The sequence below is a fragment of the Maylandia zebra genome, linkage group LG16 (assembly GCF_041146795.1).
Source record: "Maylandia zebra isolate NMK-2024a linkage group LG16, Mzebra_GT3a, whole genome shotgun sequence".
Lineage (NCBI taxonomy): Eukaryota > Metazoa > Chordata > Actinopteri > Cichliformes > Cichlidae > Maylandia > Maylandia zebra.
The window spans coordinates 30,993,705-31,018,220 of NC_135182.1; the positions used below are offsets into that span (position 1 = coordinate 30,993,705).

The 24,516-nt window shown below is 42.0% G+C and overlaps 1 protein-coding gene across 1 annotated transcript; it reads left to right on the top strand.

The window, feature by feature from the left end:
• The first annotated feature begins 1,267 nt into the window (after positions 1 to 1,267).
• On the top strand, positions 1,268 to 23,730 carry plcd4b (phospholipase C, delta 4b). Its single transcript, XM_004559148.5, has 16 exons — positions 1,268 to 1,430; positions 3,743 to 3,796; positions 3,915 to 4,073; positions 6,153 to 6,381; positions 6,575 to 6,704; positions 13,719 to 13,950; positions 14,563 to 14,764; positions 14,986 to 15,130; positions 15,819 to 15,971; positions 18,585 to 18,734; positions 20,199 to 20,361; positions 20,539 to 20,655; positions 22,194 to 22,372; positions 22,475 to 22,607; positions 22,710 to 22,859; positions 23,223 to 23,730. The coding sequence occupies exons 2-16, from the start codon at positions 3,778 to 3,780 to the stop codon at positions 23,312 to 23,314; spliced, it is 2,253 nt and encodes a 750-aa protein (XP_004559205.1). The 5' UTR covers positions 1,268 to 1,430; positions 3,743 to 3,777; the 3' UTR covers positions 23,315 to 23,730.
• The last annotated feature ends 786 nt before the right edge of the window (positions 23,731 to 24,516 follow it).

The window sequence follows — 24,516 nt, forward strand, 5'->3', positions numbered from 1 at the left end:
CACTGTAAAGTCTGCGTGAAAAGAAAACTTCTCACTACAGCAAAAAAATTAAACTTCAAATCTGAGCAAGCCCCAAGCACTCTGCCATGGAAACGTGAAATTCACAGAGAAACCCCCGGATCCCCCCCACTGACATGACCGCTGCGGCACCGGGCAAACCTCCACCAGCCCCTCTCCTGCTAAACAGGTGAAAATAGATTTAAGAGCAACAGGACTTAGTGCTGTTAAATCTTTGGTTTTATTTATTTTTTTTGCTGTGTTTTACTTGCACACAAAAAATATTTAATTTTATATGCTGGAATTGAATTGAATCGATATACCTTTATTAGTCCCACAAGGGGAAATTTCATGCAGAAAATAGGTTTAAATGTTAAACAAATTTCTTCCGATCAGAGGATGTTGCATAGAATTTAATTTTTGCTTGTTGCAATGTGCCTAAAGTTAAAAGATTAAAACTAATATAACAAGTTTTAAAAATAGACTTTTTCATTTGATTCAATTTTATATGTTGGATTATGCAGAAAAAATAGAACTGGGCTGAAAGTTCTATGGCTTTATAATGTATTCAGGTTGTGCATCATGTTTTTAAAAAGCAACTAAATAATAAGTAACTAATTACTTTTGAAAATAAGTAATCAGTAAAGTAATGGGATTACTTTCTTGGAGAAGTAATCAGTAATTAGTAACTGATTGCTATTTCCAAGTAACTTGACCAACACTGGTCAGGAACTGGGAAAGTGGTGTTTTCTATTTATGTGTTGCCGTTTGGGTCCAGTGGAGGGTTATACTCTGTATTATAGCGGGAAATCAAGCCTCTGCATTGTGGCATACTGCCAACATATATGGCATTGGACTTTATCAGTCTTTGCTCAGTCTCTTGTAATTGTAATTATCACCAGACTTAGCCAGAGTCATTGTTTTATCAGGAAAAGAGATCCACATTCTGCGATTATATCTACAGAGAACACACGGCATGTTTTTCTCATTGTTTTACGATTTGGCGTCTTTCCACGTGTGACCTTGTTCCCACTATTGTGTTGCCAGTTATCAGTGCTGATACAGAGACCTGTTAGGCTATCCGAGCATCCACAGTGCGAGAGAAGGACAGAGGGACTGAGGAGAGTGACTCTGAGAAGAGAGGTCTGTGGACGGCAGACGGTGAGGGAGTGGCAGGAAAGGAAGGAAGACTGGTCAGGAGGGGCAGGGCGGTGGAGAGGACGGGGAGGGTAAGGAGTGGTGGTGGAGGTGGGAGTGAAGCAGAGCAGTGACGAGGGAATCAGATTTCCTAGCGTTAAGGCTGCAGAAAGGGGAGGGGAGAGGCTGGGCCAGTTTTCCCTTCAGACCCTCTCAGACTTTAAAGGAGTTGAGAGCTGAGCTCAGCTGGACTCTGAAAGTCTGACTTCACAACCCTACTGAGGTTTCTTCTTTAGGTAAGTCTCACTCAGATACTAAATCACTTAAATCCGTTTTTGGATGAGTCATGCTTGTTTTCTTTAGCTCAGCTGGCTGCATGACTTTGCCAAAGTGATGCTTCGTAATGTTTCCTATTTCTGCGTCTGCTTCTAATTTACTGTACACGATCCTCCCTCCCCCAGCTACACTTTAGATTTAGATATAGTTTTACTGGACTGGAAAGAGCACTGGCAGTGCTTGTTCACTTAAATCTGTTACAGGGTTGTGTGCAGATGTGTGCAGAGTCCTGGGTAAATATCCCCAAAGCTTCTGGGAACATCCAGCATTATGCATTAAATACTTTTAAATTAAAACTACAAATTAGAGGCATTCACAGAGAATAAAGACCGAAGCGGCTGGCTGTCATGATTGGCCTGTTTGTTCTCAACATATCCCCCTGAGTCATGTCCTTGTGTGCTTGTGTGTCTGCATGTGGTCAGTATACTCCCTGATGAAGTGACTGTGTGTGACTCACAGCCCTCAAAATAAAACATAACGTGAGCTAAGCGCAGGTTAAAAGTTTGGATTTTGAAAAAGGGTGTGTTAACCTTTCCACAGAGGAGGTGGAAGGACTCGGATGGAGCATGAAAATGTCTGCAGTGAAAGCACGAAACATACATTAGTTAATTGAGCCAATAGCTTTCGAAAATAAGCTTTGCTTTAATGCTCTTGGATTGAGAAGCAACTGCAAATACATTCCTCGCATCACTTCAAGCATACTGTGGTGAGAGCTTAGATAAACTTGCCCCGAGTGGAGGGGAGGTTTGGGAGAGAGCAGCTATAGCAACTTTGAGATGGTTTGTTTTGATGCACATTTATCAGTGAACAGCAGAGATAGAAGGAGAATGTCAGCTTTCATTGACACGCAGCATCCAGTCTGCATTGCACATCAATAAACTGACACACTGTGTCAGTTTATCTGCTCAGAATGAGACGCTGAAAGCAGCAGATCATTGCTAAAGGTCAAAGTCCCCCGCTAAAATCAAATGTACATGTTTTTCCTGTACTGTGTAGTGCTTTCTCTCCACTTACATGTTTATTTGGTGTGAGTTTCACAGCTTTATATCTATTAGCTGCAAAAATGTCTGCTAAATGTTTCTCACCTCAGTGCGCTCAAAGCATCAAATAAAAAAATACATTCAAAAATTCCTTGTTGTGAATAGTTTCACTGGGGAACTATTTTCTTTCTTCTGTCCTGTCCTGTCACTGTATAACAAGCAAGAGCCTCTCCTCTCATCATCAATGGACAGGATCTCCCTCCTGGACAGTGATACCTCTCGTGACTGTGGTTTAGTGGAAAGAAAATACTTCCTCAGTGAAACTTCACACAAGATTAGCATTTTGTTTGTTGGACTAACTGATTCCTAGAAAGAGTAATTGCACTTTTTAAACACCACACGCACACACACACACACACACACTCTCCTACACCCACAAGATGGACAAACAGCACTATAAGCCAGAGGAACAACCTGTACATTTGATTTTACTATATATTATATTATTGTAAAAACTATGATTACATTATAGTTTTTATTATGTAATTTAAATATTAGCAGACATATAGGCACCTATGTTTGCAAAATAGAGATTAATTTAATTCCAAGAAACTGTTGAAATTGCAGTTCTCTTTCCTATACATCAATTATCTTATTATCTGGTGTGTTTAAACCTCTTTAGACCATCAGATAGGGAAGTTTCAAAACTGCCATCTCCTGTATCGTTACACATTGTTTATGCTGGAGATAGAGTTGCAGAGAGTCAGTGGAGACCTCCCAGAACAAACTCTTCAGTTTAAAGTAACAGTAAAGATTTTTCCTACCATCAGTGGCTCTGAAGATTCATTGTTTATACATTCACCTAACAGGCAAAAGATTTATGGTTTGATCTTGGGAGGAGAAATAAATCCCTTTGGGGTTAAATCAGGAAGGGCATAAAAGTCAGCCAAATCAAACACGCAGAGTTGCTCACTGCGGTGATCCTGCGTGAAAAAGAGACCAGCCAAGAGAAGCCCGGTTCTTCTCACCATCCAACGCACATCACTGCGTCTGGTTGTCTCAATGCCTGGTCATTATCCAGCACTGCAGCAGGGAAGTGCTGAGTAAGCTAAAGGAAAGAAGCAAAGTGAGTTTGCGTAATGATAAAAATCAGACCCAGAGAACACCTTCTGAACAAACAAAGATGGATATTATACTGTGATTATTTGCTGATTGAACTTTTGCAAAATCGGTTTAGTTTGGATTCAGGGGGAAATATTTGGAAGCGCTCACTGACATCTGGTTCTTTTTAGAAACACATTTCCACTGGCATGTGTCGAGCGTAGAGATGGATCCTGAAGGTTCACGTGAGTAAAATTCTATTCGCTCACTCTGCGACGCAGAAGCTCTGACCTTTAAGCTGACTGCTAAATTCACCCCGGCTCTGATAGTGCAGTGTGTGAGAGGTTTGTGATCTTTGTGCAGGTATCCAAGATGATCCATACATTCAGGTGATGATGGCCGGGTCGACTCTGAGGAAAGTCAAGTCCCGCTCCTGGAAGAAGAATCGTTATTTTCGCCTTTTGGAGGACGGCTTGACGATCTGGTACAAGTCCAGATGGGCGGGGAGAGGCCACTCCACCTGTAAGTGCAGAAGCACACCTGTGTGTAATAACAAGTTAGCTCCTTATTCATTTATTATTCATTTGGTAAATATATCATCAGACAAGCCGCTTTCTGTATTTTATGTTGTGGGGTTAATGAACCAAAAAGAAAAACAAACAAACAAATAAAAAACTCATAAGAGGCTTTAAAGCATATGTAATTTATTGCACATAAAGCTTATGCTCATGACCGTGCTCATCTGATGGGAGAAGCTTTGTACTGAGAGGGAGACGGTACTGGAGAGGGCTGTCAAGATTATATCTTCTGCAGCATTATGACACAAACCATATCTACCCCACTGGCCCTTTCAGGGTCACATAACCCCCCTTTTTTTCTTTGCATGCTCCTTCACTGCAATTTAATTTATTTCATCATTTCGTCTCGAGAAGAAAAGTTGTTGTTAGGATGGATGTTTTTAGGCTGTTTCTTGCGGACAGATCCAGGATAGCTGTTGCCTCTGTTGCTAGTCTTTATGCTAAGCTAAGCTAACCACATTTAGATTTTTATGTACACATTCAGGCCTATTCTCATTCCACACCCTGAGGCCTAGTCACTTAAACTAATGTCACCTGGTAAGTAGGGGTTTTTCTGGATAGAGGAAGTTTTTTTTAATGCTAATCATGCCAGTATGCAAAGTCCCAACACAAAGACTCATTCTGAGTTAGAAAGAGCTGCTAGAGCTTCTGTTTTTAAGCTTTTGGGTTCACCTGACAACTCTGTGGTTAACAACACAAGGGTGTAAATTATGTAACTCCCCAGGCAAAACCACAGACCCACGGCAATGCAAATGAAAGTTTGTGAGGAGGTAGAGCAGGTCCATCTACTAATCGAAGCTTGTGCAAATGGGTGAATGAGGTATATTATATATATTGTATAGCTTTGAGTGCCATATAAGAATCAGTCTGTTTGCCATTTAAAGCAGTCCTAATCTTCACAGACTTAGCAGGTTGAGTCTGAGTCTGGAAATATGGACATTGCATACATGAGCATGGTGTTACTGTTCTCATCTAACTGTCAGCAACAAAGCAAATAGGCACATTTCCCAAAGAGACGTGGAGTCCTTTATAAACTGATTACCGACAGAGCCAAGCAGGCTCTAAGCAGGCCTGAGTTTTACTACATAAGAATTGATTAACAGCCATGGTGGTATTTCTTATGGCTTCGTTTGGCCTATAGTGACAATGCTGTCTGGCCAGCACAATTCAGCCACCGGCCCATCGCATATTGGCCAAATGACGGGTGCGCAGTGGTACTAAGGGCCACATCTGCCCTACAGAAGCTTGCTATAATCTATATCAAGCCCACCTCATGACATTTGGACCACATCTGGGCCAAAACTCATAAGAATACAACTGTGCTCAAAACCTTTTTTGCATGTCCCAATTTTGCAATTAGAAAAAGAAAACTTCATAACTTATTCGTTCAGATTATTCTTGCTAAACTCAGCATTTCCTGAGTGGTCATCCACACCCCACAGTCTGACTGCTGTAAACTATGTCAAACCACCTGATGACCTTTAGGCTGCATTTTGTCCACATGACATTTTGCAGCATCATATCTAAACCAGGTTGGGTAATTACTTATAAAAAACAAACTAAGAATAAGCCCCACATCTAAATTAAAGAGCTGTTTCCCCCTGATGGATGATACAGTAGATACACCATCTGACCTCCCCAATCCAAGTTTAACCATTCCAGCATTCTTTTGTTTTAAGAAGTATATTTGACAACATATAAACATTAGTTTGTAGGTTTTCTTGCTATAGTGTTCTTGCTAAAACATGAGGGGTTTCCAGCAATGTTTCACAAGCTGGGTCGAAGTGCTTGGGCTCAACTAAAAGTGAGAATATTTGTTATAAAAAAAAAAAGAAGCAAAGTCCCAAGAATTGTCAGTGTGGTGAACATCCGTCTGCTTTAGAAACGAGTTATTGTTTGAAACAGAATGACAGGAACTCAGCTCATCGTAGCTCAAGATCCCAAAACACACCTCAAACATATGAAATGCATCAGTGTAAACCTCAAAACACTGAGCTTCCTCCATGTGATGATCATGTTACAGTTTCGGTGACTGACTTGGAAGCGGTGCGTGAAGGACATCAGTCTGAGGTCCTGCTAAGCATTGCAGAGGAGTTCCCTGCTGAACTCTGCTTCACCTTGGTGTTTCACGGCCGCCAGGGAAATCTGGACCTCGTGGCCGAGTCCCCAGATGAGGCCCAGGCCTGGATCCAGGGTGTGCGCATGCTGATTCACAAAGCTCAAACAATGGACGAGAAGGAGAGGCTGGACCAGTATCCTTTAACTGTGGTGTTTATTCTGGTGTTGGCTGATATCAGACACACTAGCAGGCGTCTAAACAAAGCTCCAAGTAGTCTGCTTTTAACCTTTTTTTCTTTCCCTCTGCAGTTAGCAGGACATTTTTGAAGTTTAAAAACATTTACTCAGCTATATGTTAGATCTGGGTTTTCCTCAGCATGTCCTCAGGTGGGTCTGGGACTGGTTTCATAAAGCTGACAAAAACAAAGACGGGAAGATGAACTTCAAAGAAGTGAAGAAGCTGCTGAAGATGATGAATGTAGAGATGAATGAGGACCATGCTCTTCATCTCTTCACGGTAAGAGAAAGGAATCAGCGATTAGCCCCGAGCTCTGACTTCAGCTCCCTTAAAAGTCTCGTGAAGGACTCAGAGCTTTTCAAATTCAAATTCAAATTTTATTTGTCACGTACACAGTCATACACAGTACGATATGTAGTGAAATGCTTGGACAACTGCTCGTGACCCAAAGAAAACAAAAAAGGAAAAGGCTATGAATAAGATAGGAAATAAATATGAAAAATTAAAAAGGGTAAATTTAACTAGGAAGGAATAAAATATAAATTAAGGTTAAAAATGAAATAACTGTACAACACAAATTAGAATGAAGGGTAAATTTAACTGGGAAAGAATAAGATAAAATATATAAATTAAAGTTGAAAATAAAATAACTGTACAACAAAATACACAATACACAATATAGAACTATATAAGAATGTATGAAGAAATCTAAATATAAATAAATATATACACAATAACAGCAGCATTCTCCAGCATTTTTAGACCTGAGATGTTGATGGTGAATTTATTATTAGCTGCTGCAGTGTTTGGGTCAAGGAAGGGATTAGAAATTAATATATCATAGGTAGGGGTGCAACGATATTCGTATCGATATTGAACCGTTCGATACAGTGCTTTCGGTTCGGTACGCATATGTATGAACAATACAAAATCTGTAATTTATTTTATCAACTTTCCTTCTGACGATGATGTCTGCGTTGAGCGCTCAGTGAATCTGCGTTGGACTACTCCGCCTAGGCTGCACTGTGAGCGCAGATCCACTGAGCGTTCAACACAGACAGCATCGTCAGAAGGAAGAGCGCAGGGCAAGCTAGCGAGACAGAAGTTAAGCTCTCCTTGCAACATGGCAAATTGAACCTCCCCCACCCTCATTCAGATCTGGCGTTTGGAATTATTTTGGTTTTCATGTGAGGTATGACCCTGAAGGTAAGCGCGTCATGGACTAAAGTAAAACAGTATGTTGGATGTGCCACGCAATGCTCAATTACATGGGTGGGAACTAGTGTGTTAGCGCAGTTAGCTCGTTAACGTGTTGGCTGTCTAGCCCCATGCAGGGGTAGCTCGTTAACGGAGATTTGCCTTGTTGTGGCGTTAACGTCATTTCAACGAGATTAACGCTGACAGCACTAGTGGGAACACAACGAATATGACTGCACATTTACGCCGACATCATCCTAGTGCAAAGACAAGTGGAAGCAGACAAAAACAACAAGCATGCATGCTACAAACTTTACCCGAGTCATTTAGATAGCCGTTAGCACATGATTCTCCTTATGGGGACCTGATATGTTTAATATTGTGGCTAGCTCAGACAAGGAGGAGACGGAGGTATCGTTTGGTCTTGCTTCCCGTGAGCTAGCCAGGGAGCACAGCCGTTTATTGACATCTGCAGAAGAACACTGCCGCTAGCTAACTGCTCAGCGCAGCAACCGCACAGCAACAACACACAGGGCGCCCTCTGACCCCGGAAGGACACACCGTCGCAGCGAGAGGGCGTCACCCGTCACTATGGCAACATAAACAAAACATAACTGTACAAACAGAACCCCGAACAGCCCTGACCCGCTACATAGCCCCCCACCTGAGGGGTCAGTCGTCCCCGACGACCCCATTGCCCCACACAAAGTCCTGCAAATGTCCAGGTGCATTCTTTTGGCGCACCGGCCGGTCACGACCGGCGGGGGAAAAGTCACTCGGGTCAGAACATGGGGTGCCACCATCATCCCACTTCTGACACCAATGTGGCGAGCTCAGACAACGAGAAGACGGAGGTGTCGTTTGGTCTTGCTTCCCGTGAGCTAGCCAGGGAGCACAGCCGTTTATCGACATCTGCAGAAGAACACTGCCGCTAGCTAAGTGCTCAGCGCGGCAACCGCACAGCAACAACAACAACACACAGGGCGCCCTCTGACCCCGGAAGGACACACCGTCGCAGCGAGAGGGCGTCACCCGTCACTATGGCAACATAAACAAAACATAACTGTACAAACAGAACCCCGAACAGCCCTGACCCGCTACAATATGCTGCTGAGAATATAGCCCAGAAGAAGCGTATAGTATAGCTTTTATTTTGGAAAGAGCCATTTCTCTGTAATAAACTCTCTTTTCCAAAGATGAGTGATTCCTCAATCAGATAGAGGTGTTACCGCGCCAGATCCGCGGCCCCGAACCGTAGTAAGGAAACCTGGCAGTTACTTGAAGGTTCCGTAACTGACTCGTAGCCGGCAACAGCTTACTATACAGGTCAACTTCGCTAGCAAAAAGATCGAAGGAGGCGTAGGAAACTGCTTCACCGAACTTTATTTCTTCTCTGAGGCACGAACACCGCGTACAGTGGGCTGAAACAGTTTACTCACAGCGAGCATCGCCGACACAACTCTGGCTGTCGAGGGAGTTATTATATTCCTTTTATTTATTTTCTTTTTGTCTCTTCTGTAGCTAACCGTTACTTTTTCCCCTTCTCCGCTCTCTCTCTTCACACACACACACACACCAGGCAGTCCCGCTACACACATCCCGAATACATTTCCCATCAGGCTTCATAAGGATGAAGCCTGATGGGGCTCGCAAAATCGCTAGCCCGACGTCCCGGGGCTAGCGATTTTTCCAGTCGGGCTACCAAAATCTATCTCTGCCCTGCCCGTCGGACAATCATAGGAAGGAAAAATATATGTCAATGCTTTTGCATACTTTCGGAAATGTAGCTGGGTAATTATGTCATTGGCATCGGTGAGCCACTGTCAATATGTGACATATTGAAATCGCGTTTGAATTTGCGCTTGTTTTTTGCTTTCACTTTGCAAATGTCCAGGTGCCTTCTTTTGGCGCACCAGCCGGTCACGACCGGCGGGGGAAAAGTCACTCGGGTCAGAACATGGGGTGCCACCATCATCCCACTTCTGACACCAGTGTGGCGAGCTCAGACAACGAGAAGACGGAGGTGTCGTTTGGTCTTGCTTCCCGTGAGCTAGCCAGGGAGCACAGCCGTTTATTGACATCTGCAGAAGAACACTGCCGCTAGCTAAGTGCTCAGCGCGGCAACCCCACAGCAACAACAACAACAACACACAGGGCGCCCTCTGACCCCGGAAGGACACACCGTCGCAGCGAGAGGGCGTCACCCGTCACTATGGCAACATAAACAAAACATAACTGTACAAACAGAACCCCGAACAGCCCTGACCCGCTACATAGCCCCCCACCTAAGGGGTCAGTCGTCCCCGACGACCCCATTGCCCCACACAAAGTCCTGCAAATGTCCAGGTGCATTCTTTTGGCGCACCGGCCGGTCACGACCGGCGGGGGAAAAGTCACTCGGGTCAGAACATGGGGTGCCACCATCATCCCACTTCTGACACCAGTGTGGCGAGCTCAGACAACGAGAAGACGGAGGTGTCGTTTGGTCTTGCTTCCCGTGAGCTAGCCAGGGAGCACAGCCGTTTATTGACATCTGCAGAAGAACACTGCCGCTAGCTAACTGCTCAGCGCAGCAACCGCACAGCAACAACAACACACAGGGCGCCCTCTGACCCCGGAAGGACACACCGTCGCAGCGAGAGGGCGTCACCCGTCACTATGGCAACATAAACAAAACATAACTGTACAAACAGAACCCCGAACAGCCCTGACCCGCTACAATATGCTGCTGAGAATATAGCCCAGAAGAAGCGTATAGTATAGCTTTTATTTTGGAAAGAGCCATTTCTCTGTAATAAACTCTCTTTTCCAAAGATGAGTGATTCCTCAATCAGATAGAGGTGTTACCGCGCCAGATCCGCGGCCCCGAACCGTAGTAAGGAAACCTGGCAGTTACTTGAAGGTTCCGTAACTGACTCGTAGCCGGCAACAGCTTACTATACAGGTCAACTTCGCTAGCAAAAAGATCGAAGGAGGCGTAGGAAACTGCTTCACCGAACTTTATTTCTTCTCTAAGGCACGAACACCGCGTACAGTGGGCTGAAACAGTTTACTCACAGCGAGCATCGCCGACACAACTCTGGCTGTCGAGGGAGTTATTATATTCCTTTTATTTATTTTCTTTTTGTCTCTTCTGTAGCTAACCGTTACTTTTTCCCCTTCTCCGCTCTCTCTCTTCACACACACACACACACCAGGCAGTCCCGCTACACACATCCCGAATACATTTCCCATCAGGCTTCATCCTTATGGGGCTCGCAAAATCGCTAGCCCGACGTCCCGGGGCTAGCGATTTTTCCAGTCGGGCTACCAAAATCTATCTCTGCCCTGCCCGTCGGACAATCATAGGAAGGAAAAATATATGTCAATGCTTTTGCATTCTTTCGGAAATGTAGCTGGGTAATTATGTCATTGGCATCGGTGAGCCACTGTCAATATGTGACATATTGAAATCGCGTTTGAATTTGCGCTTGTTTTTTGCTTTCACTTTGCAAATGTCCAGGTGCCTTCTTTTGGCGCACCAGCCGGTCACGACCGGCGGGGGAAAAGTCACTCGGGTCAGAACATGGGGTGCCACCATCATCCCACTTCTGACACCAATGTGGCGAGCTCAGACAACGAGAAGACGGAGGTGTCGTTTGGTCTTGCTTCCCGTGAGCTAGCCAGGGAGCACAGCCGTTTATTGACATCTGCAGAAGAACACTGCCGCTAGCTAAGTGCTCAGCGCGGCAACCCCACAGCAACAACAACAACAACACACAGGGCGCCCTCTGACCCCGGAAGGACACACCGTCGCAGCGAGAGGGCGTCACCCGTCACTATGGCAACATAAACAAAACATAACTGTACAAACAGAACCCTGAACAGCCCTGACCCGCTACAATATGCTGCTGAGAATATAGCCCAGAAGAAGCGTATAGTATAGCTTTTATTTTGGAAAGAGCCATTTCTCTGTAATAAACTCTCTTTTCCAAAGATGAGTGATTCCTCAATCAGATACAGGGCTTGCAAAATCGCTAGCCCTAGCGATTTTTCCAGTCGGGCTACCAAAATCTATCATAGGAAGGAAAAATATATGTCAATGCTTTTGCATTCTTTCGGAAATGTAGCTGGGTAATTATGTCATTGGCATCGGTGAGCCACTGTCAATATGTGACATATTGAAATCGCGTTTGAATTTGCGCTTGTTTTTTGCTTTCACTTTGCAATCAAGCGAACTGTGTATAGAGAGCGACAGCACTGATTGGTGAGTGATGATAATTTGCGCACCAATTCCTCTGACATCGTCTTATCAATCGTTAGCTTACTATGCAAACATGACAAGTGAAATCTCCCGCAGCAAGCTTAAACATGTGAGAGGTTGATCGCGCAGAGAATCGCTGACCGTTATATGTGTGTGTGTGTGTGTGTGTGTGTGTGTGTGTGTGTGTGTGTGTGTGTGTGTGTGTGTGTGTGTGTGTAAAAAAGCAGCAGGATATATATTTTTAGCTCTGCTGAGCCAAATAAGGGTGAAGAAGTGACAGCCAAAGAAAAGCTTACCACAAAACGGAAAAGTTATGACAAATCAGACTATAAGGCAAAAAGAAAGTGCAGCTTTATGGTTTCATGGACAAAAGAATTTCTGTGGCTGCAATATGACGAGCTATGTAACCGGGGCTGCACATAAGTGGTCCGCAGGTGCGCATTCGCTGTCAAAAAAAAAACACGCACAAGATATGAAGTTGCAACGCGTGTTTGCGTACATAAGATTTTCTGGAGGAGGACAGACATTTGTTTAAAACTCTTAAAGATGTCGAAGAAGCTCCTTTAAGCAATTACTTTGGTGTTCCTCCACCTCCAAACAAATGTCAGAAGGAATCCGAACCACAAAAGAAGCGCGTATTCTCGGAAAAGTGGTTGCAGGAGGTGAGCTGGCTTCAAACAAATGATGAACGCACAGAGATGTGGTGCGGAATGTGCCGTGAAAATCCCACGCTAGCGGACAAAAACAGTGCTTTTGGACGCAAACGCGCGTTGCAACTTCTTATCTAGTGCGCGTCTTTTATGTTGACAGCGAATGCGCACATGCGGACCACTTATGTGCACCCGTGTAAATAACATAATGTTCCACCGGGTGTGTTGTTGGTTTTCTCTCGATTTCTGAGTCGACAAGCGCCTTTGTTACTGGGACCAGTCATTTTAAGAAAGGCCCCCATTAGAACCCATGAGAAATGCAAGAAACGCATTATTGCTCAGTCTGCAATATCTTTCCCGGAACAAACACCAATTGCAAATAACATACTAAAAATAAACCTGAAAAATCTGTTTAGAACAGCGTACTATGTTGCAAAGAGTGAACTACCACTGGCACAATTTAGCAGTCTTTGCAAACTTCAAAAAGCAAATGCCCTCGATCTTGGTTCCACTTGTCTCTTACCTGTGACTTCAGTGGAAATTTCAAAGTCAGGATCTGACACAGACTGATTCATGTCCTACACAGTTCTTACAGAAATTTCTGTTCAATTAGAACCAAGTATTTGAGTTGATGATTGTAATTTTTATACAATGTTGTAATTTGTTTTTCAACAATTTTTTTGATTAATGTTTTGTTTCCTTTACAATTTTATACTTTAATGTATAATATTGTAAAGGAAACAAAACATCAATCAAAAAATTGCTCTTTTTTATTCGGGCTACTTACATTTATTTTGGGCGACCAAAAACTGAAGAGTCCCTGCCTGAAGGGCTACCAGGGATTTTGAAATTTTGAGAGCCCTGAGATATATTTATTTTTTTAATTACTTTTGTTTCAGCAACATTAAATTTAAAAACTGTACTTTTGAGTTAAAATATATATTTATAATTTTAATAAATGACAAATTAAAAAGGCATGAACATTTTTTTTGTATCGAAAAAATATCGAATCGTGACACCAAAGTATCGAACCGAACCGAACCGTGAATTTTGTGTATCGTTGCACCCCTAATCATAGGTACAGCTCAGCTCAGTTTGCTAAACTTACAAAATTACAAAACATTATACAAAAAATATGACTATTAGAAGAAAATAAACTCTAAATATACAACAAGTAAGAGACTTTTTCTTTTTTCTCCTCAGATGGCTGATAAGTCAGAGAGCGGCTCTTTGGAAATCGAGCAGTTTGTCTTTTTCTATAAGATGCTGACGCAGAGGGATGAAGTGTGGAAGGTGTTCCAGGACTACTCTGAAGATGGAGAGAAGCTGATGTTGGAGGAGCTGCAGAGCTTCCTGAGTGTGGAGCAGCACGAGGGAGAGCAGAGCGCTCAGCACGCCCAGGAGCTCATCGAACGCTACGAGCCGTCTGAGACAGGTAACAAGGTAACACACTGCACCCTCATCTAGAGACCTGCACCCGAGGAAGCGCAGGACTGTTGCACAAATGCTATGAAATACAGCCACACCTGTTTTCTATAGTAACAGGAACACACACAAGCTGTTTTAGTGTATTTATTGTAAATAAAACCAGAGAAAGCTAATGTGGTATTGACCCAGTTCAAGGAGATATAGGTTACTGCATTATTATTATTATTATTATTATTAAGGTGCTTTATATTGTAAGATAAAGACTCACAGTAATACAGAGAAAACTCCAACAATCAAACAACCTCCCATGAGCAAGCACTTTGTGACAGTGGGAAGGAAAAACTCCCATTTAACTCAAAGAAACCTCCAGCAGAACCAGGCTTGGGAAGGGGTGGCAGTCGGGGTCGATGGGATACTAAGATAAGAAAATAATTTTTAAAAAGAAGAAAATAATATGAAATCATAAGAAAATTGATATAAAAAGGAAGCTAATGTCGACACTCTGCTGTTTGCAGATGGGTTTAACGTCACGCTGAGTGCAAACCACAAAGATGCTTCAAACAAGATTTATTCTTGCTTGATTCTGAAGAAAAGTTTCCCTGTCTTTATCTCTGTGCAGCCAAGAAGCAAGGCGCCATGTCCTTAGATGGCTTCCAGATGTACCTGTGCTCCCAGGAGGGCTCCATATTCAAACCCGAGCATCAGGACCTTTACCAGGACATGAGTCAGCCGCTCAGCCACTACTTCATCTCCTCTTCACACAACACCTACTTACTGGAGGACCAGCTACGGGGACAGAGCAGTTTGGAGGCCTACATTCAGTGAGGGCAACCCAGACACACACAACTTCATACACTTGTCACAAAGTGGTAAATTAGCTAAATAGACTAAAACAGTTTTTCTGTATTAGGCTGTGAACCTTTTTTATTTTTGTTTATTGTAACCTTTTAATGTGGGAACGTGTTGAACCTGACTCATTGCAGCCCTGTTGGCTGTGTGGTGATGACAGGTTAAGAGTTAAAAGAACTGTGTGTGTGTGCAGGGCTCTGAAGAGAGGCTGTCGTTGTGTAGAAGTGGACTGCTGGGACGGCTATGATGGGGATCCTGTTGTGTATCATGGTCACACTTTGACTTCAAAAATCCTCTTTAAGGACGTCATTTCAACGCTTAAAGAATACGCCTTCAGGGTGAGCAGCTTATGAAGCACTGCTTCACCTAACTGTACCTGTTTTTTGTTTTTTTTTTTTATCTCTACTGTTTTTTTTAGCTTTGCAGCCCACTGATCAATAAGCAATTTCCCACTTACTGTTACTATGCTGTACACAAGCCCCTCTTTGCACAATTTCCAGTGAAACTAAGAGATCAGGTTACTGTGCTTTTCTTATTGTCCAGCACATTTGGGAGTCTTTCCTTCTAATGAAGCCATTAATGAACACTAATTAAATTCCACTAACCCCTAATGTATTTGACTGGGCTGTGCGAACCTCAGTCCAACACAAAAACAATTAGATAAATTCAAAACAGTCTCTGCTGGCAGTAATAGAAACAATGTGTTTATTTCTGCAGATATAATTTACAGGACTGTGTTTGTGTGCCCAGAAAAGTGTAAAGCTCACATTCAGTTAGTAACTTTCCCTGCCGCTGGAATCCAATGTTCTCCTACTGAGTGACCCACATGGAAAACAACCAGGAATTTCTAATGTGTCTCTGCTTGATCCTGCTCAAACTTTCCTACAGAGCTTCATAGGAAGATGTGATGAGGAATCTGTTTTGGAGGAATGTGGAAACTTATGCTCAACAGTGCAAAGACATTTGCCACTTGGCAAAACAGTCTCTTGTTCGTTGTAACTATATTGCATCTTATATGTTTGGTAGGCGTCCGAGTTCCCTGTCATCCTGTCGATTGAGAATCACTGCAGTGTGGAACAGCAGACGGTCATGGCCCAGTACCTGAGACAGATCCTGGGGGACATGCTGCAGACCACCCTGCTGGATGGACAGGTCCCTCAGCAGCTCCCATCTCCACAGGTCAGAATCTGTCAGTTAAACCATGAGAATGTTTATCATTTAATAGTCATATTAAACTCAAGGGTTCAGTCATTTACCAGACACGTAAGAGGATAGTTAAACTCTAACATAGTGACCTCTGAGAAAGGAAAGATAAAGATTTGAGGCCAGATTGACAGAATGAACAAGTCCAGGAATGCAGGATTTGTTTCAGAAGCAATAGATATCGAATTCAAAGCTCGAGGCTCCAAAATCCTGGACCTAGAACTGAACTGGTAATCTTGCATTTATAAAATGTCAAATACTTCTCTGCTTCCTAGATCACATGGTCACAAGTATTTACAATAATTCTGTTCCTGCTTCATGTTTTTATCTTTGCAGTCTATCAGAATAGTTTTGCATGATTCACAGTTAAAAAAATAATGCATATGTGTCTTACACTGGGCCTCAGTGCCCTCAGCTCTCAGTTCTTCTGTCTGAAAAAAGGTGGATCAACCCCCCCCATAAACCTCTAAAAAAAACCCATAAATTTCCATCCTGGAAATTACTCAGAAATCGTACTCAGTATAAAGAACTCAAACATTTTAAGGATCCTGTCATGGTCGTTGTAATATTTGTTTCTTTTGTTATGCTCATTTTGCTGTTTCCCTTCACCATCTACATTCCCTGATCTATGTCTTTTAGTTACTTCTTGTTCCATGTTGAAAGATACTTCTGTCTTGTTCTTGCCTTTGTCATTTCCGCTCCTTTCTCGATTGTCTGTTCTGCTATCATCATTTCCACCTCCCAGCCAGTGCTCTTTTAACATTCAGGCTGTGGTTGAATAATCTGTTTTTCTGAGGAGAGTAGGCTGTGAAGTAATGTGGAAAGTACTGGCATGGCAGCCTTTATAAAAGCTGTCAATAGTCCAAATACTCTCGGAGCAGCAGTGCTACTAGGGATGGAAATTCATAAGAATTTAGTGATTCCAATTCCATTATCATTACATTATATCGAAATCACTTTTTGATTCTCATTGGCTCTTCTTTGAGAGTCATCATCGCTATTCACTAAGCAGCATATTAAAGAGATTGTGATCATTTTGTGGAACAAAAATAAATGTCCATGTCTATGCTGCGGACTGCTCTAGCATTTTCCTCCTCTGGCACATGAACTAAAATCAGCTGATTGTAGTACAAGTACCCACATAGCAAAATTGGTATGGCCTGGATCTGCCCACACAATGTGCTTACATATGGCCCGCATACCGCAAAGAATGACGGCCCAGATCTGGGTTGCCAGAGGTGGCCCACACACGGACCAGCACAAGGCCAGTTGCAGACACACTGGTGTGCTGGCCCAGAACAGTTTCACCTCTGGCCCCAGATATCAGCCTAATGTGTACCTTAATCAAGCCACGTAATAACAACATGTGCCAGAACATAATAGTGCAAAAGTAACATGATGAAACTCTGTTCAGACAGTGAATGGACTGACTCTTTTATAGCACTTTTCTTCTCTCCCGGGTCACTCAAAGTGCTCTATACAACATGCCACATTCACCCAATCACACACTTTCTCTAAACTGAGTGCTTCCTAACTACATTCATACACAGACATGCAGACTGGAGGAGCCAGAGATCGAACAACCAAACTTCCAATCAGTAGGTGACCTGCTCTACCTCCTGAGCTTCAGCCACCCAGTGGTAAACATGAGTAAACTCTCACTAGGTTTTGGATAAAGTGTACACTCACAAACCTGTCAAATCTGCATTTGAAACGTTGGCTACCATAACAGTATAGTATTGCAACATGGCATTTGGATCTTCTAACTAAAATAGGAAAATAGGAACATAAATATTGCCATCATTTCAGATTGCACTTGAATTTTGAAGGGATTGGGTGAATGAGGCATGTTGTATACAGTGCTTTGAGTACTCCGGGAGAGTAGAAAAGTGCTATATGAGAATCACTCCATAGCTGAAATCACAGGTTTAAAACCGCAAGCATTGCTTCTTTTCTTTCAGCGGTGACTTTTATATTAAGCTAGCATTTTGCATTTTTTAAAGGAAATTTTTCAGTTTTGGTGATTTTTTTTTTTAATTTTTATTTTTTTATATAAACCTTAACTCGTTTAGCAGTTATGCTACACTTAGCCAAGAGGTATGAAATGTTTTTGGACAACGCCCTGATGATTTAACCGGAGGAAAAACCTGATGACTATTAAAAATTCAGTAACTTTTTAAAGATTAATGGTCAGCCTGTGTCTTATTATCCATCTCACACACAGACTGAAAGTACTTGTATAACTCTTCTCCATTAAAGCACTCAGGACAATCAATGCTAACTTAAAGTAATGGCTGTGAAAAATCCCACTGAGGTTTTAGCCACTTAAAAGGGGGCACATTGATGCATTTACAATAAAGTACAAGAATATGGAACACCTTTATTAGAAGTGTGTGTATGAAAAAAACTGAAATTTAGTCTTCAGTCACTTTGTCCTTTTTATTGTACCCACATTCTAACGGCAGATCCAAGTGGCATCTATGGATATGGCTGTGTAACTATGTTAAAATAAGATAATCATTTAAACACTTAAATTTAAAGAAAAAGACAGTGGATAAGTGGACATGCTCCCATATGTCTTCATTACAGGAACTGAAGGGCAAGATTTTGCTAAAAGCCAAGAAGATTGGTGGCCTAGAAGAATATGTCGATGAAACCTGTACAGATGAAGTGAGTGATGAGGAAGAGATGGCCAACTGTGATGCTGAGATGGCTTCGACAGAAGATTCACCTGACAAGGTAGATGGATGCAGTAACTACTTTCTCTCTCTGTTTCCATAGTTCATATCAAAGTGGGAATTAAAACAGATAGAGAGCAGAAAAAGGGAACCATATAGATAGTAAGACGAGGCAGGATTGGATGGTGCTTGATAGTAAAGGAAGGCAGGAAACTTGGCTGGGATTCAAGAGACACCGAGGCGAGATAAGAGTTGATGGGAGATAGTGTAAGAGAAACAGGAAACAGATATTTCAGGCCAATACAAGATGCACTTAAGTGAGACACAATTTCCAGGCTTCTCAGCCTGCACTTTGAAGTGAAGGAACTATATTATCTTCAAAGTAGTGCTTAAGATGTGCTAATTTTTACACTTAAAGTTTACTAATGGGTCAACCATGGTGGCAGTGAGAGAATAACTGGAATTGTTTGTGGCTTAAATAAATCCATTAATCCATAAGAGTCAATGAGAAAGAGACCAAAATGTAAGAAATCCTAATCATGTTATTCACATTTTTCAAAGCTGATATATTCTGCTCATAGTTTTAAGAGGGAGTTTTTCTTTCTGACTGTAACCAAGTGCTTGCTCATAGGGAATCGCCTGATTGTTGAGGTTTTCTCTCTGTTATTGTAGGGTCTTTACAACATAAAGCATCTTGAGGCAACTGTTGTTCTGATGTGGTGCTATATAAATCGAATAAAACTTCTAGCTCTTTGTTCCTATTTTAGACTCTACAGTCCATCAACTGTCACAAACATATTGTTTTTGTTCCTTTCCCTTGAAGCCACAAGGAGGTTAGAGCCTTTATTCTGATTGGCTGCCCCTCCTGAGATGATCATTTTAGAAATATCTTGCCTCTCTCTCTGACATCACAAAGGCCAAGAATAGAAAAACTATGTGAAACCAAGTCACAGAGTTTACTTACACACACTGAAACAGTGTCCATGTTTAACACGAGCATCCACATACACATGTTAGATAATAAGAAAAAGCAGTTTATTATTCTGTATCCTCCTGGTCATATAGATGAAAAGCTGGTAAAGAAACGAAACGTAGCTAAACCTATACTCTACATATACTACATATACAACTAAAATAATGTCAAAATAGGGCTGTAAATAAATAGTAGTTAGCCAGTAATTTGTCCAGTACCCTCGTGAAATTGAAAAGACTTTATGAAAAGTCTGGGTGTAAATGCAATAAACACTGGACCTACCACATAGAGTCACAAATGCCATGTCTTAAATAAAAATGTATATTTATTTTAAATAAAATTGAAAATTCTTCAGTTTTTAGGCGACCACTTTTTTCTGGCAAACACAAATGGATATTAAATAAATAATTTATATACTTACTGTACTGATTCAAATGCACTAGACTGACTGATAAGGGCGGTTAGGGCGTCACCTTTAATTACCTGGCATGTTTGAATGTTTAAAGTGATGTTTTGAGCTTTGTTGACTGATTATATATTTTTATGCTGCAGAAGTCTAAAGCAAAATCCAAAATGTCCAGGGAGCTGTCAGACCTGGTGGTTTACTGCAAGAGCGTGCACTTCGACGGCTTTGAGCACGCCCATTCACACGCCAAATGCTACGAGATCTCCTCATTCTCTGAATCCAAGGCCAAGAAGCTCGCTAAGGAAGCAGGTAGACGAAGGAGTAGTATATTCCTCAGATAATAAATGAGCTGTTAAACGATTGTGACGTGTCATACAAGTGTATTACAATATTTGAAACTGTATCTGACTTAAAGGTGGAGAAGTAGGTAGAGTTATCTATGCTGTAGAAATCTATTGCATTTGTTCTCTTCAAACATTTTCTCAGGGACGGACTTTGTGCAGTACAACACACGGCAGCTGAGCAGGACTTACCCCAGCGGCCTCAGGACAGACTCATCCAATTACAACCCCCAGGACATGTGGAGCGTGGGCTGTCAGATAGGTGAGGACAAGCTCGCCCTCTGCTGGTGTAAAATCTGAACTCACTGCTGGTGTAAAATCTGAACTCACCGCCAGTGCAAAACTGGTGTATCCATTAGGGTTAAGTACGACCTCCTTATTTTACACAGTGTAAGAACGCCTGAATGATATTGATCAGAAATGCTGTTACAAAAAAGCAGCAGCATTATCTGGGCTTCTCTTCCTGTAGGCGAGTATAATATTTGCTAGTCACCATATGTGTGATGTTTTTTGGTTTAGTGCATCCAGAAAATTGCATTACTGATAGTTTAGAAGTCCAAACAAGAGGAAGGTTTTTGCACTGGTGTCAGCACACGTACTAAAAGTAATTGGTAGGAAGTCATTTCTGTAATGCTTGACCATTCTGTCAAATATTCAGGTTATGTTATTTGTATCTGCAGGTGGATTTGGTAAATGAGTACTAGTTATATATATTTCAAATTTCTGCCAGATGAAAAACTTTGGCTTCCTCGTCACAGTTTCAGGGTTTTCTTTTATCATGCTGGAAATAATGTGTTTAAGGTCTTGATGTATTGTTGAGTTTGAGGCGAGGCGTCTGTCATGCATCCGTCCTATAGTACTGGTCAGAATTTAATCAAACTTGGATACACACACTGATCACTAATGGGTCTTCAACTAAACTATACTCAAGGTCAGCATCACATTTGTCGTTCTACCGGCAGTAATGTGTGAATTGTGATGAATGGTGAATCGGATGAGCTCGCACATTACCGATGTTCTGGTATTTAAGTTGTTGAGAACCGAAGAGAGAGTACCTTTCAGTTTAACTTTTTTGCGATTTCCTGCCTCTTTGGAGCTAAAGGAAGCCACCCAATCACATGACACATCATTGGAAAGGTCATCCTCTATTGAGCACATCAGGATTGAGTAGGCTAGCTCAAATAAGTCCAACGATATAGACCAAAAACAAATGTAAATTACATAGGACATAAATGAATAGGCTGGTTCTCAGGAGGATATACAGCATGAGTTGTTCTTGTGAATTTGTTCACAAATTCCACTGTATCTTCTGCTAAAGGAAGTAACAAAGGGAAGGACTGGAGTATCTTGCAGCATGTGACACTCGAGGCTATGGAGAGGCCCAACACACAGAGACCGACACGCTTTTATGGCAGTTCAATTAGACTCTTTTCTTTCCACTTCATTGTTTGCACACACACTGCTTTTACAGCTCATGCATTTATTATTGTGTAATATTATATTAGGAAGTAATTATCCTTGTGGACATCCTCAGTGCCACACCATGTTTATTTTTAGATGGGTTAGAGCTAAGAGCTGGGTATCTAACATCATCAAGGTCGCTAAAGAGGCTTGACAGGACAGATGGTTCCTGTAACAAGTGCTCACACTGATGGTATCTGCTTAGGATGAAAGCTCGTCTCCTGCAGCCCTTTTCACATTAACTCTGACAGCTCTACAGACTCTGGGAAATTATCCTAGATTGCCATTCAGTAAAAAAAAAAAAAGTTAATCAAATTATTGTCTGCCTCTTTCCCAAAGTGGCTTTGAATTTCCAGACAGCCGGTCTGGAAATGGATCTAAATGATGGGTTGTTCAGGCAGAATGGCTGCTGTGGCTACGTCATAAAGCCCGATTTCATGAGAGATGGGAACACTCAGTTCAGTCCAGATAAACCTGAGGAGCGGGAAGGGTACAAACCACTCCGCCTATCCATACAGGTACAGAGCTCTATGAAAATCTGTTTATTTTACCTCCAGTGTGGAAATCTGAGATGTGGTGTGAGAGGTAAAGTACGCTAAAATGGTTTGCATCTTTATCAGGTGATCAGCGGGCAACAACTGCCAAAGGTGAACCAGAAAGAAGGCTCTATTGTTGACCCGCTGGTGCGAGTGGAGATCTACGGAGTACCACAGGACCAGGCAAAGGATGAGACCAGCCACATTAACAACAATGGTGACTGAGTATTCAACACTTAGACCACTCAGTGGACAAATTTTGGGTATAAAGTCGATCCCAGTTGGTTATATTCACTCCTCTGCTGCCCTCCTCCTGCAGGGTTTAACCCCGTGTGGAATGAAACTCTAGATTTCACCATCCACACCCCTGAGCTGGCGCTGGTTTGCTTTGTGGTGGAAGACCATGACAAAGCATCAAGGAACGACTTCATTGGACAGTACACTCTGCCCTTCATGTGCATCCAACCAGGTGAGCAGAGCATGGAGAGCTCCAGTGTTACCTCTTAGTACAAGAAGACTGCATCACACAAACTAACTAGCCTTGCTCTCCTCATGATATTTCAAACCTTTTGGGGTGTCCCAGGCCATGGGTGATGTCATCATCAACAATAAGCCTGTAAAACTGTAAAAAATAGTCCAAAGTTTAAGCCCTCCTTCTTTGCATTTCATATTTTCCGAAACCACTCAATGCACTGGATTCTTGGTAAGCAGATTCTGGCCCCCACGCCGTGTAATGGACACTGTTGGGCTTTTTGTCTCCAATATTCAGAAGCTCTTTTTCTAGCATTAAAAAGTGCCTTGAGACTTGTTTTGAAATTCTTCTTTTTTCCAGGATATCGTCACATACATCTGCTGTCTAAGGATGGAACAGCTATCCCGCCCTCATCGCTCTTTGTTAACATCAGCATTTCTGAGCTCACATGAAGAACAACGAGAAACCAGATGTGGTCACAAGGACAACATGGAGCAGTACTTCGATCTGCCAACGCTACATAAGACTGTCAAAATGAACCACAGGGAACAGATCATCTCAGAAATCAGCATTATTGAATTTGAGTTTTCAACAGTGACAAAGTGGAGTGCATCTCTTTTAAACCAATCTATAATTTTTAACCACGGAATAAGATAAACTAGGCCATGCAGTACTATTTATTTAGGTTTTTAAGTCCAATATATGCAACTTTACATTCCAGAAATTGTAAAAAATATTTTAAATGATGGATGTGAAAGTAAGACAAAAGACTGCAGCATGTAGAGAATGTCAAAATATCTGTAACAGTACTGAAAGGTTAGATGTGGGGAAAAAAGACAAATCTCAGTATTAAAAATCCAGAAATATACTCACAACTTTGCATGAATGACTTATTTCTAATGAATGAATGAATGTTCTACAAGGCCATGTTGTGTATAATGTAAATATGTCTTTGTATGTGATTTTTTGAGTGGTTAAAAACCTGTGCGTGAAATTCAGTTGTTCAGAAACATTTGTGGCTTGTTAATTTTTTTCCCCAACCTTGTTTCTAGAAATTTGGGGAACGTCTTAAAATGTAAATTAAACAGAACACAAACACTTGCAAACAGTTGTTTATCCATCCCAGCTGGGACAGGGCGAGAGGTGGGGAACACCCCGGACAGGTTGGCAGTCTGTCACATGGAGACAGACAACCATTCACACATATGACCTATTCAGAGTCAGCTGTTATCCCAACATACATGTCCTTCGACTCCAGAGTACCCGGAAAGAACTGACATAGGAACCTGAAGTGGATTCAAATTCAGGAGCTAAGTATAAGAAACCCAGCATTTAACAGAAAATTGTAATAAGTCAACATGTCGAAACAGAATTTAAAAAAGATTATCTATGCATGCAAAATATTTCAGAGCTAATGGTACAAATGAAAAACGTGTTTAAAAACCCCCAAAAAGAGCTGTTAGAAAAAGAAAAAAGGCCAACATCAGCCTGTCCCGTTTAAGAGAAATGCATTTATTGCATTTTTTTTTTTTGCAATCACCCTGTACGTCTGTGCCAGCACATTTTTCATATTTTTCTATCATTTTCATTAAGCTGCTCTATGCTCTCTCATCCATCCTTCTCATCCAAAGCAAACCGCAAAAAGCACTCTCTC